At 42.8% G+C, this 14,415-nt stretch overlaps 1 protein-coding gene across 2 annotated transcripts in view; it reads right to left on the reverse strand.

Moving 5' to 3' along the window:
• The window catches only part of LOC118933759 (histone-arginine methyltransferase CARM1-like), a 274,777-nt gene extending 262,360 nt beyond the window's left edge, over nucleotides 1–12,417 (reverse strand). For both annotated transcript variants that reach the window (XM_057498618.1, XM_057498619.1), the window contains exon 1: nucleotides 12,109–12,417. In XM_057498618.1, coding sequence (XP_057354601.1) covers nucleotides 12,109–12,376 — 268 coding nt within the window. In that variant the 5' untranslated portion in view covers nucleotides 12,377–12,417. The remainder of the gene's footprint in view (nucleotides 1–12,108) is intronic.
• Between the last annotated feature and the right edge of the window lie 1,998 nt (nucleotides 12,418–14,415).

Raw genomic sequence — 14,415 nt, forward strand, 5'->3', positions numbered from 1 at the left:
GATCACGTATGATTTTAATAAAAATAAATGAGTAACTATCAGAAATAATGAAAATGGCCACAATACTTGATCATCTTGCTGCCTGACAAAGACAGAATATGTTGCTTTGGAAAAGGTATATTTAAAGGCAACTATTCTGCTTCAAATGGTCTGATCCCCCTCTATCTTGGGATCTAAACCCCATGGAGAAAAGTATCCTCTCTATCTTTCTAAGGAACTTGATTTGTTAGAAATTTATGAAAGGTGGGTGTTATCTACATATTGCAAATATGTTTGGCCCCATGTGAATTGAGCTACCAAAAATTATAATAACACTTTTAAGAAAGAATCAGGCAAAGAGTGGGTAAGCCTGGAGATGATTCTCAGAAACCTAAATGAGGCTTTGTTGAAGTATACATTGCAAATTAGCTAACTGCTCCTCCCCATTTCCTGTATTATTAGTCTTAAGTTCAGCACACATTCTGATTAGGAAGAATTTGCTCCAAAAGAAACAAAATTAATAAATGCAAAGAGAAACCTGATTATTTACAAGGAAAGTTACAGAGAAATTAGCTCACGATAATAATGGCTGAGTAAAGCTGATATGGATCCTAGGGCCGTATTTTCTAAGGAAAATTAGTTTCTGCCCTGAAAGCTGCCTAACTATACCCACAAGAACCAGGTCCTGCTGTACAGAAATACAGAAATTATTAGGACACATGTCCTGAAAGCTAAAAATAGAGGCCACATCATAATATTGGGGAATGTAAAATAGTACTACTGAAATGTTTCAACACCAGATAATGCATTACCATTCTAAATGGAATATCAAGGAAACAAAGGCTTGATGAAAAGAATAATCTGTCTTGTAAATGAAAAATGAGAGTCACAACTACTCCTGGGAATCAAACAAGAAAAATCATGTTAAGTTAGCTAAAAGTATGCATTTTAATTATTCTCTAAGGAGACTGTGGGAGAAAAACCTGAACTTGACATTGAGGGACTGAACTCCAGCCCAGCTACTTTATGCATTAATTAGATGAGCCTATAGATTTATCCCACCTCTCTGAACCACAGTGTTTTCTATATTCTGTTATACTATAGATTAGAAAATTAATATTTTTTGCCTATAGTTGGCATGTTCATTGCTCTTCTGATCTGATATTCCTAAAATCCTGAGGAAACAGAATGCAAACCCTAGAAATAGAAAAAAAAATCTTACCTCTGAGCAAGAACAAAATATGAAATCAGAAATGAGTCTCCATATAAAGAAAAAAATAAGCTTATCCAAAGGAAATTCATGAAGTAATTATACAGCCTTCTGTTCTCCAGGCACAGAGAAGCATTCTGAGGGCAGAAACCCTAGCCCTGGTCGCAGGGCTTGCATCTCAGCAGCCCCACTCTTTTCCTCTGAATGTGTTAGGTCAGTTCCTTAACTATGCCTTGGTCTTTTTCCAAGTGCAGCAGGGCATCTCACATTAACTTGTAGTATTCACAAATACCTTGGGATCTGCAGTGTTATCAGTTGGACTTGGTTAGGCTTAATGCAATGCAAATAATTCAAATTCACTTTCCTCTTCCGTGCTCTGATTTTTGGATCTTCATTAGTTTTTCATTCTCTGAGACAGAAGATCTAAGGCATAGGTATTCTCTCAAGCCTGTCCAAAATTGATTTCCATATTTTCAAAAATATAAATTCTAAACCCTTTACTATGTAAGCATCAAACTTTGTGAAACATATCTAAGATAATGACTTAAAATAATAAAGCACAGCTAGTACAGAAAAGAGCAATATCCATAGAATATACCAGTTGGTTATCCCTAAGATGCAGAAAATCCACAATAAGGATTCCAGTTTCCTGTCTTTCTCCCTCCCTTTCTTATTTCCTTCTTTCCTTTTCTCTTTCTCTTTTCCCATCTGGTACTAATTTCCTTGTTTCACTCTATAAACCTCGTAATTTCTAGTATTCGAAATACCAGCTCACTCTGTCTCCCCTGTGAGTGACTTGAAAGAATGTTTTAGTGTCTGAACCTAAACAAGTCAAAATGTATCTTCAATATATCTCTACCCCACAAAGAAGAAAAGCTAGCTAAGCCCCAGAAAAAGAACTGAAGTCACAATGAAGTAAACCTGACTACAAATTAAATAGAAGCCACCACAGTGGGATTTGTCTCAATCATAAAGAGGGGCCTCTTCCATCCAGCTATCAAAAGTAGAGCCAAAGATCTGGAAGCCAAAAACACGATGGAGCCTATTTCTGTCCCATTGATCTTTACAGCTCTTCTGAGAAATTTTGTTTACTTTTAGACACATGCTTTAGTTCTGTAATTTAACTACAAACTCTCTGAAAGTTTCAGGGCAAGATTGTATCCGATAATTAATTAGAAAGAAAGATTTTTTTTTATATGGTATTTAGCAATTTGTGTTAGAAGCACAAATAAATTTTCCTCAAACAGGCCTAAAGGAAATAAAACACAAAGCCCCTGCTGTTTTCTGAACAGCACTCTAATGTACACTCTTTAAACATGGGACTGTGCTTTGGTCATTCCTCGAGGTGGAAGCCTCTGAGGGACCCTCGAGAATCCCTGACTCCTTGTATTCAAGCCGTTATGAAATCCTGTCCCCTCAAGTGTGGTCTGGCTGAGTGCATAACCAACAGGCTGTGACAAAGGTCTGGGTGCCACTGCCATGATAAGATGGACACCTTCTCCTTGCTGGCAGACTCTTCCCTCTCTTGCTGGCTTTGACAACAGAGGCCCACGTACCATGAAGCTGGAGGTGGACTCCAGCCAACGGGCGGCAACCCTCAATGAGCTGAATTATGCCAACAACCACATAAGAGGGCTTAGAAGAGGATCCCTCCCCAATCAAAACTTTAGAGAAGGCCTCAGGACTAGCCAGAACCTTGACTGCAGCTCAGGAGAGCCCCTGAACAGAACACCCAGCTGAGCCAGACCCAGATCCCTGACTGCAGAAAAGGTAAGATAATCAATGTATGTTATTTTAAGCCACTAAGCTGGTGGTTATTTGCTATTCAGCTATAGATAACTAATACACTGCTATTTTCCCAGTGCTTTGAACAGTTTCTGGCTCATAGTAGGTGTGCAATAAATTTGAACTGCATGAATCAACAAATGGGATTAATTCCTGCCACTGATATGGGGAGGGTTACTAAAGAACGTAAGCTATTCATCACAGTGTTGCTATGTACAACGAGGTGAACTCAATTTTCCACAATAAACATGCTAAGAAATACAACTTTCTAAAATAAACATATAGTAAGTAAATGCAATTTCCCATAACAAACATGTTAAGCAAGCTTTTCAGTAGCCTCAAGGCTGACATATTTCCCAGGAGATAATAGTAAGCTTTCCATAGTTAAAAACAATATACTACTAGACTGTCTTACCATTCTTAGCAGAGACTGACCAGGAACTCAGTTTCGTGACAAGACTCAGAATACGCATAGCTCTAAGACACACAGTCCTTTCCTCCGTCCTGCCTAGTGCTCTTCACTCTTTACGCCTTTACGGCTCCTAATTGGAACACAGGCTTCAACCTTCCCACTCACATTCTCAAAAGCATCTGGGTCAACCTATTCCCTTCCTCTCAAGGTTTCTCCTTAAATATGCTTATGATTCATGACCTGTGATTCCAACTTCCATTTTATCCAAGGGTAAATCATAAAATTCTGTATTTCTCATTACGTATTGTGGTAATTGCTATGAAAGCAAAGGGCTAAGATAAACAGTGGCAGATGCTGTAGGAACCCAGGGTGCTTGGCACGATAAAAAGTCCCTTCAGAAAACGTGACCTTCCAACTTTGAACTAAAAGATGAGAAGGACAAAATACCCAAAGGCCCGGGATGGGGATGTGAAACATGGAACAGCATTTCAAGAAGCAGCAGCATCCAAAAGGGCCCTGAGAAAAGGTTCCTCAGTAGAGAGGCTGATATTACAGAGCTCCGCCATATTGTAAACGTGAAAGACAACTATATATAAGGCATCTGTCAGAAACACAAAATACATTTTGTCTTCAGACAGTCTTGAGGGAAATCCAGCATAGATGAATATCCTGTTGCTTTCCAAAAGGTCCTATAATGTAAGCTCCATAAAAAGGCAGCTTTGCTTTACAACTGCTTATAATATCTTTGCTTCATTTTTATTTGATAATTTTGATTCCATTTACAATGAAAAGTAATAGAACTATTTTGTGTTTTTTCCACATTTTATTATTCTCTTTATCTTTTTCCATAACTTTATGAGGTAAAAACTTCCTAAGCTTCTGGGAGAGAAAACTAAGATTCAGGCAGATTGAGTAAACCTACCCAAGGTTGTGAATGGGAGAATCTGATCTGGTTAATCCAAACACCTCAACAACCTCCTCACCACCCTAATAATAAAACAGAGGTTAAACTGGTGAGAAGCAATTAACAAAAGAAAGTCACACACTTTATTTAGATAGCTGCCCTGGAGTTTAGAAACCTCAGTTCTGTCTAAAATATGCCGAGAGTGATACTATCAGTCACTTTATTCTCTCACTCAGGCTTCTAAGTTCATCAAAGGATCCACCTGCCTCCAAGAACAAGCAGTGTTTTCTTGTTCTGTGAGTTTGGGTTTGTGGCTGGAAGTCCAACTTTACCACAAGCTAAAGACAGGATAGTAAGCACAAAATGGTACAGAAAAGGGGTAGGAGTCAGGTTTTGAGGACAATATACCTGGAAAAAAATGGACCAGTAAAATGTGGTCAATATTCCCTACCCACTAGGTTACTGTAACGTTAGAGTTAATGTGTCTAGCACCTACCAAGAAGGAGTAGCTTAGCTAAAAGGAGGTAAATATAATAACAAGAAAGTGATTTGAGATACCCAGAGATTTCTGAGACCTGAGAAAAAGACCTTATTCAAGAATGTAAGGTCATTCCTCTGAGCAAATGATTCAAGGATTCAACTCCTATCAAAATGGTAAAGTAGTGGGAAAATCTAATCCTTTCAGCTTTTCTCACCACATCTTCAGGGTGGAAACCCAGCTGCCAGAGGGAAGCAAGGGGTGTGGGGAAAGCTCCCGGGCTCTAGAGGTTGTTTATAAAGGAGGGAAATCCTGGGAGTAGGACACAAATGACACGATGCGCTCACTCCGCAATGCGGTTCCAAACCTGCAGGGGTAAGAGCGGTCATCCCGTGACGAAAGAAGGAAGAAGGAGTAAAGAGGGATTTTCATCATCAGGATGGTTCTAATCTAGTACACATTTATAAGTCTCATTTTTTTAAAGCAATGTGTATTTCAAATATCCTGTGGCAAGTTGCAACACAAAGCACAAATATGATGTCAGTGATACAGAAATTTCTTGCCGCAATACCTCTTTGTTTGGAGTACTAACTCTTAAAATTAAGGGGCAACTGTGCTCTCTACAGTTTGCTAGGAGATCCCCCTGCCTCTTTTCTCTTCCCAGTGACACTGATTATAAGTATTAATCAGTGGATTGCCTGTCTTTGAACTGGTTTTTTCATCAGTACTGAATACAACCACCACTTAGTATGACTATTGAAAATGAGAGAAGAAAGGGATATTAAAGTGTTTTTATTTGGCCAGAAAATCAGGTCTTTTCATGCATTTTTCACTTATGGCATTTTTAGATCCAAATACATGATGGCCTTGAACAGTTTTTTCCATTTGTCATTCATTCGAGGTATCTTTACTGCCTGACAAAGGAAGGAAGTGCTTTCTCTTCACTGATATACATCATCCCAGAATGCTGGAATACAAAACCAGGTCTAGCTGAAAGTCTCACTTTAGTTGCACTAAATACCTTTCTTGGAAAGCTATAATGAAATCATGAAAGTATTGCTCTTGGTAAAACAAAAATAAAAGAAGTTACTTGGCAGGATTCTATCTCACATTTTTTAACAAGTCTTCAGTGCACCAGTAATATCTAAATAGTTGCTGGGATTAAATGGTAGCATATCAGATTTGACTGTGAAAAGAGGAGAATATACACTGTTTGGGAGATGGATTACTGTGCCAAAGATAGCTGTATAGTTTTCAGATAGTGTGGATGGAGAAGTGTTAGAGTTTGTGATTACTGGGGGGTGGGCAGGGAGGGAATTCTGCATTTTCCCTCCTTCAAGCGTTCACGTAAGAGAGTTCTGCTACCATGCAGGAGGCTCATCATTATCGGAACTGGGTACAAGAGTTGGGGTTGCTGGGATTTCCTGCCAAGGGCCAGGGGTGCTAATCACCCTGCAAGGTCTCCCACAATGAAGAATTTTCCCTGCACAAATGCTATTTCTGCTTCATGTAGATACACTGTGTCCCAATGGCAGTTCTAACCTCTCTCCACACCTCTACTCTCTCCCCTCAGCATTCTCTAATTGATGCCTTTGGGAGAACAGGAGCCTGCCCAATGCAGCCCCCTCCCTAATTGCTTCCTAGTCTGTCTGCCTGCAGAGAAGGTGTTTTCTGGACTGCTCAATGAGTGGAAGGCCTGCAAGGATTTTTGTTTTGGGGTGGGGGTCAAGTTTATTCAGAAGGGAACAATTAGGAAATCCATTGTGGTATGCAACAAAACCCACCTTCTCTGATCAGTTGTTTCAGTAATTGTGATGAAGCAGGCTGTTATAGCTTCTCCCAAACTCCATTTGTGAGAGTGTGTGTGCATGTTAATATGTGTGTTATATGACACAGGACCTGATTGGTCTAATCGGCAGTCTTAAAACATTATCTCCCAATTTTCTGACAGTCCTCCCATAAAGAGGTGGGGTCTACATCCTCTACTCTTGAACCTGGGTAGTCTTGTAACTGCTTTGAACAGTAGAATATGACATAAGTCAGTGTATTTTCACAGGTGGGTCATAAAAAGTAATGCAGCTTCTGCTTCATCTGTTGGGAAACTCCTACTTGAAACCATGAGTGTCCACAGAAGAAGCCCACAATGTGAGGAAACCACGAAGGAGGAAGCTAAGTTATGTGGAGGGACCACATGTAGGCTCCCCATTGACAGTTCTAGTCTTGGGGCCATTTCCATTATATTAGTCAGACTTCCCCAGAGAAATAGAACCCATTGAATGTATTTATACACAGAAAGTGATTTATGTTAAGGAATGGTCTATTATGGAGGCTGGTTATCAAGTCCAAAATCTGCAGGGTGGGCTGGCAGGGTGAAGGTCTAAGGAAGAGCCCATGCAGCAGTCCAAAGACCTGATAGCAGAATATTTTCTTGCTTGAGGAAGGTAAGTCTTTGTGCTGTTAAGGCCTTCAACTGATTGGACAAGGCCCACTCACATTCTGGAGGGCAATCTGCTTTATTCAAAGTCACCGATTTAAATATTAATCTCCAAAAGCACCCCCTCAGAAACATCCGAAAAAATTTTGACCAAATATCTGGGCACATGACCCGCCCAAACTGATACAAAAAATTAACTATTAACACCAGCCCAGATGCAAGCCCAGGTGCATGAAGCCTTCTTGGATTCCCCAGATCAAGCTGGCCACCAACTGAGTGCCAACAAGCAACCTCAGTCAGTGCCACAAGGAACCAAGGGATCATCCAGCCAAGCCCTGACTGGTCCTGACCCACAGAACCCAGGAGTATTATAAAATAGTTATTTTAAGTCACCAAGTTTAGAGGTAGCTTGTTATGCTCCAATAATAACTGGAACACTAACTTTAACTCATATTACTCCCCATCTCTCTTGACAAGCAGCAGTAACATGCCTGCCTCAAACATACCCACTCCTCTGCGCCTCAGGGCCTTTCCACCTGCCATTCTTTCTGCCTATGGTACTTTTCCTCCAGCTTTGCTTAGCTGACTCCTTTCATCTTTCCTGCCTCAGATCAAATACTGCTTTCTCAGAGGGGCCTTCCCTGACCATTCTCTAAATTGGCCTCCCTCCCTCTCCATGTCTCTATTTTTTTCACTGTGTTCATTTTCTTTAAAACACTTACCTCAGTCTGAGATTATCTTGCTGGGTCTTTGGCTTTGTCTTCACCCAATTAAAATATTAGCTCTATAAGGATAGGTCTTTATCCAGCTCATTTACTGCTCACACAGGGATTAGTGCAGACCATGTGTTCAAGAAATGTCTCTTAGATGAAAAGTAATAAATGGCTACATCACATGTAGGTGACTGACTTCAGGATTCTGCCCAGAGGCCTCAACTTACTCTGTTACCACAGAATTTAATGAAGAAAGATTAATACTCCATATGATTCAAAGAATATTTTGCTCTGACTTTCCTGCCTTCTTTTCCCGCTCTAATGAGATGAGCAACCACTAGGGAACAGAAAACCTAGCATCCTTTCACAATACCTCAGAGACAAAACCACTGCATTTTTATACTTGATTATTTTTGTGCCTTATCGTATATTTTTCTAACTCTCCCAGATTAATTAAAAGACAGCTCTAAACTGAGAAACGGAACAAATGTTCTCTTTTCCCTCTGGGAGATCTAGTCTACCCTTCGCTTTTGTGAGATACAGTCTCAGCTCTTAATTTCTTCTTCCTCCAGTGTGGGGCTTACAGAGAGCTTGGAGAAAGGGGTGCAGAAGAAGTAGGCCGATCCCCCGCTTGTTTTTTGTTCCCCCTCCGTTGTCAAGTTCTTTCACACATTTGAGGTATGAAAATAATTTTTTTCCCCATCACCTGAACTCAAGTCCTAATCTGCAGGCCCTTCCAACCTGCAGCCATGCTCCAAGCCCAGCAGACATCCACTCCCACCCTACATACTTATTAATTCTCTTGCAATCTGATTCTGCCTGTATTAACCAAGTCTTTTACTTTTGTATTTTGTATTTTGATGTTTTGACATTTGGGTCCTTGCTGATCGATCCTAGAGAGACTGCCCCTCCCTGGCCAGCCAATCCCTGGAAATAGTAAACAACTCACCTGCAAGATTGCTTTCCAAATATAAGCCGACCAATCCAGAGCCTCCCCCCACCACCCCACCCCACTTTTATTTGGGCTCTCACACTCCATTATTCACCAGCCAGGATCAGCTAGGGGTGGGCACCAATCACCAGAGCCTACTGAGATGATTCAAACCAGCCCATCTCAGCCTGTTTGCCCTGCCTCACCTGTCCCTTCCCACAGACAGCACAGAGAGCCTCTTGCCCACAGATCTTGCCCCTCTCCCACTTTCTCATGACAGACACTGGAACCTCTCCACGTGGCCTCACTACCACGGTGTGATTTGCCTCCTTCTCTTAACTGTGGGTAACAAACTCATTTTTCGATGGCAGTCATCTCCAGATAGGTGATTACTATACTTCAAATTTTCTATTAATACCTTGTATTTTAAAACATCCCTATAGACTGTAAGCAAAATCATTAAGTGACAACTCAGATTCTGTACTCTGAGTGCTTAGTATTTTAAGTTTCATTTTAGTAAGATTTTTTAAATTCTTGGATTTAAATCACTGATGCACTCAAGAAACATTGATGCTTTGTGTATATACTAGGTACTGTGGAAAGCTCTGGAGACAGGAGGATGAATTAAGCATGACCTCAGGCAGGTTCTTGGTAGGAAAGGGACTCAAAAAACATTTAAGAAAAGAAGGAAAGAGTGAATGTCTTCCCTGAGTTCACAAGGTGGAGCACATTACTTCTGGATCCCCTTGTGTGTTCCCTTCATAAAATCAGTGTCAATTTTGGAAGGTTTGTTGGAGGGCTAGGAGAAACTGGTTTCTTTTGTTCTGTTCCATTCTTTACATGGCGGGCTATTAGATTGGGAATCTAAAAAATTATTCAGACTTTCCAAGTTATTATCTACCACATTTAATTAAGTTTCCTTTGCAACATCTTCCCCAAAATAAGAGCATAGCTATCCCTCAGAGCGGTCTGAAGAAATTGTTTCAGGGACAGAAAACAAGTGTAATATTAATAATAATGAACACTTATTGAGCTCTTCATATATGCTGGTCATTGCACCAAGCATGGGGTATGCGTTTATTTAATAACATAGCATGTATAGTATCATCTTCATGTCAAAGATGAGGAAACTGAAGTGTTCATGGGGTGAATAATTTGCTAAATTCAGCACAGGTACTAAAAGTTATTACCAGGATTTGAATCCAGGCATAGTTACTCCAGAGTCTATTTGTTTAACAACTAATTTTAGATCTCAACTAAGAAACTGTATTATTTTCTAAAATACATTGTTTAGACCATCCAAAAAAATCCATTGAAGAATTTGGGTCCAACTTCATCCCAGGAGAAATCCTATTTATTCAAAATTATTCTACTAAATATTTGAGTACTGGATATTTGAGTACAGTAGAATATTTCTCCTAATGTATCATCCATTAGAATTTGTTTTCAAGATTGCTCTCTGCCTGGCTACCATCCACAGGTGTATAGCTGGTCATACAGTAGAGAAAATAACTTAAAAAACAAAGAAACAAAAAAACCCTAGAATGTTTTTCTCCCAAAGCTCCATAAAAGAGGAGCAAACTTTAATAACTGCATTTATTTAATAAATGCATTTTAGGACACAAGCTGTTACAAAAGTTCTCTTCTTCCTTGTTAATGAATCTTTCCCAAGAAATTTCATCAAAATATGGTGACATTGACTGCCTGTCTTAACTTTAATTATTCTTTCAATTTCCATTTGTTTGGTCTAATACATACCACAGAAGTCACCTCTAGACTCTAATCTCTAGTTACTGCACTGAAGAAATGCATTAAATACGTATCAGTGAATATCCTACCTCTCTGTAAGATAATTATGTCCTTACAGGCCAGGCATTGGGTAACTCACTGGGGACTCCACGATTTCAAACACGTTGAACCTAGTGCATTTCTTCTCTTAACACACGTTTGTGGGAAAGAAATTCATAGGACACCAAGTAATGTATAAATCTCGAATCTGCTCTTTTGTTTCTCCAAGTGTATGGCTACAGAATAAATAAAATTACCGTGAGAGTCAAACTGAACTCTGTTCTGGCACCTTGAGTTTCAAAATTCCCAGGAGAAACACTGAAAGCTACTCCCTCTTCCCTCTGGCATCCAAAAGAAACATTGATGCATTGCTGAGTAAGGCTTTTGAACCCTTGCCAAGCTGTGCCTCCTAAGACGCTAGTCAAATGTGTTTGATACTTGTTTAAAGATCCAAACCTCCCCATCCCAGCCTAAAGGGAGAAGACACTTCCAAAGGCTTTCCTTTATTCCACAACAAGCATTTATTGGGTTCCTACTATATGCCTGGAGATTACAGTAAACTTGGGTTCAACTTCTCACTGAAAGTAAGGACAGTATTTGCAAGTTATCTGAAATTCCCACTGGAACCAAATCACAACACAAAGCAAACCTAAACCCTACTCCGAACCGTAGAAGTTAGTGTTGGTAGGAACTCCAGGAGTCTTTGAAGCCCAGCCACTGTCTCGGGCATCTGTTCCCTACACTTAGTAGAACGGGGTATTTAATAGAAACTGCAGGGAGGAGGTGTGACCTCCTATTCATACGCAAAGTTTGGAGTGCAAATATGTGCATATTCAAGGACCAGGTTCTGTCGGTGTCCTGGAATTCTCCAAAATGTCCGGGATCCCACAAGGATTAGAGCATTCCTTTAACACACCCACAGCTGGAAGAACCCAGGAGATTGCACCCACATCGTTAGTAAAGGTCTCTTCTTGAATCAAACAGCAGTGCCCACACAGGTCACCACAGCCTCTCGGACGGTGCACACCTGCTCCGTCCTTCCTACGCCTCAGAACTGTGCCCCCCACCCGGAAGGCTTCACCCGCGGCTGTCAGGTGGGAAGGAAAGGAGAAACACGCACGCCTGGAAAAAGGGGGACACAGGTTCCTGTCCTGTTCTCCTGAAGAGGTCCCTGGCGAGGAACTCATGAGCCTGTCTTCTCCGGGCCTCACTTTTGATATCTCTAAGTTATGCCCAAGACTCAGGGCCTGGTTTGCATGCAGCTTCAAAGTTCTCTGAGAGCAATAAAGACACAGTTGGCTCAATCTGGGCCTTTTCGCAACGAGAGAGGGAGCCCCCCGGGTCCCCTCGGCGAGCTGTTCGGGATGCACACCTGCTCCGGGCTACCGAGAGTGCGCGTTCCGCACCTGTACACGCGCACCCCGAGGTCGCACACTGGCACCTCTTCCCACTCGCACCGGGCCTCCGCACGTACTTTCCCCACAGCCACATCCCGCACACGCGCGCACACGGGCCACAACTTCCGAGCGGGACTCGCGTGCGTGGGTCGCGCCCTGTACTTCACCGTCAGTCACTGTCGCGTCTGCCTCCTCCCCAGCCGGGTGCACCTCCAGCCGCAGAGACTTCGCGGTGGAGGGGGAGAGCGGCCCAGCTCCGAAGAGCTGCTCCTCGGTCACGAAGAGCAATTGCACGCGGTACTGCAGGTGCGCTGGGACCCGGGCCGGAGCGGGTGCCGCAGCCATGGTGCCGGCGCCTCTGTCCCGGAACCCTAGCCGCGCCTCCTCCGCGCAGCACTGCGCCCAAACTGCAAGAGAAAGGGGAGGGACTTGGAAGCGCTAGCTACCTTCTTCACCTCCGCTGCAAGTTCGTCTTCCACCCCTGAGACGCCCGTCTGCTGCTGCGGCACTTGGCGGGCTTGCACCGACGCCTCCACCCCCGCCCACGGACGCGCGGGACAGGAGCGCGCGGTGGGCGCGCAGAGGGGCGCAGCCATCCCGCGGGGAGGCAGCTCTGAGCGCAAGTTTGGAGAGCACGCGAGGCACCTGGAGGCAGTTGGGGTTTGGAAGCAGAAGGGTGACACCTGCTGTTCGCTGGGTCCGCTCTGCGGGCCTGGGCTTCAATTTGGAAACGTCTGGGCCTGGGCTCTCTGCTTGGTGGGCACTCGCTCTCTGGGGATTCTGGGGCTGCTGACTCCCACGTTATGAGCAACTCTTTCAAGTACTGAACCTTTTCTTCATTGACAGGATACGGACAGCTGCAGCGAGGCAGTGAGGAAGCCCGGAGATGGCGGCACACCTGGATAAGCTCGAAAGACCGCTTTCGTCTCCCTCTCTCGTCATTTAATTCGGAATTGAAAAGTTACTTGCTTTTCGCAGTTGTGAAACACTCCCCCAGTCGCGGGTCGGGAGGGCAAGGGACTTTTGTTTCCAAGTTGACACCTGACGGCAACAGCCACACAGCGCAGCCAGCTGGTTCAGTGTCAAAGTAGGCAAAAGGGCAGTCTCTTGACCTCAGTAGAATCCCCAAGAAATTCTCAAGGAACCTGGTGTTCTGCTACTTAAAACAAGCACACACGAAAACACAATGGTACTTTCCCCCCATTTAATGCAGGGGGCAGGAAGCCAATTTAGGCTAACTTGAGCAAAAAATCAAAATATTTGGAATCACTATGCAACTGGGAAGTCTACGCTTTGGTCATGACTAGATGTAGAGACTCAATTAAAGTTGACCAGATGGACTTGCCTGCATCTTAACGGGGCTTTAGTATTAGGGAGTCATTGAGTGAAGACAAGGCCCCCTACTCCACTAACTCCAAATCAGTTTGGGTCTTTTGATTTGTGTGATAAAACTGGTTTGCTCTGATAGCTCTACCCAATTTGTGGCTTGGACCAGGGAGACTGGAAGCCTTACAGAGTTGGTGTGACCTGGGGGATGAGCTGATAACCAAAGGGGGGAGGTAGCTAGGATGACAAAGCAAGTAGCCACCATAACATCCAATACAGAGTGCTTGTGCTGGCAGCATCCTAAGCATATTATATACATTAATTCATTCGCTCCTCCCCACCACTCCGTGAGAGAGGGACTGCTGTTACCCTCCTTTTATACTGACGGAAAGAGGAAACTAAGGCACACAGATTAACTGACTTGCCCAAAGTCCCAGAAGTGGCACTAAGTCCTTTACAACAGTTCAGACATAAAAGTAAGTCCATAAACAGCCCTTACTATCACTTCTCCAGGTTAGAAGCTAGGAGACTTAGGGTTCCAAATGGATACAGCTCAAGACTTTTAAAAGTCCCCAGAACTGTGAGCACAGAAATATTTTTAAAGTTTCCACTTCCTTTCCTCTCATCCTCCCACCCTCACACAGACAGATAAAAATTCCTTAGACTTCCTCTCCCCCCAGTGTTTCTTCCAGTATTTTTATTCACACTTCAGCAGGGTTTTGCCCTGCTGCAAACACTAGTAGGAAGTTCCATGAATCATCTTTTCTTACTTATGTATTGACTATAAGGTAGATACACTCACATCATTTGAACCACCACTGAACTGACTTTCTCTCTTCAGTTCATCCCAAACTTTCATTTTCTAACAGCCATCACTCTCTTCTTCCTCTTCATGTCTGTCACCAGCACTTTGTTTTTAGGGCCACCAAATTTTTTCAAATCGATTCAGGAGAGTTAGTGAAAAGACAAAGGAGCCCCAGCCTGCAATGGAATGTTGACTGAAAGCAGCTGAGCAGACTTCTCTTCTGAGTTCCTGTGTCTGGTCTGCAGCCTCAGCA

The sequence above is a fragment of the Manis pentadactyla genome, chromosome 3 (genome assembly GCF_030020395.1).
Source record: "Manis pentadactyla isolate mManPen7 chromosome 3, mManPen7.hap1, whole genome shotgun sequence".
Classification (NCBI taxonomy): Eukaryota; Metazoa; Chordata; class Mammalia; order Pholidota; family Manidae; genus Manis; species Manis pentadactyla.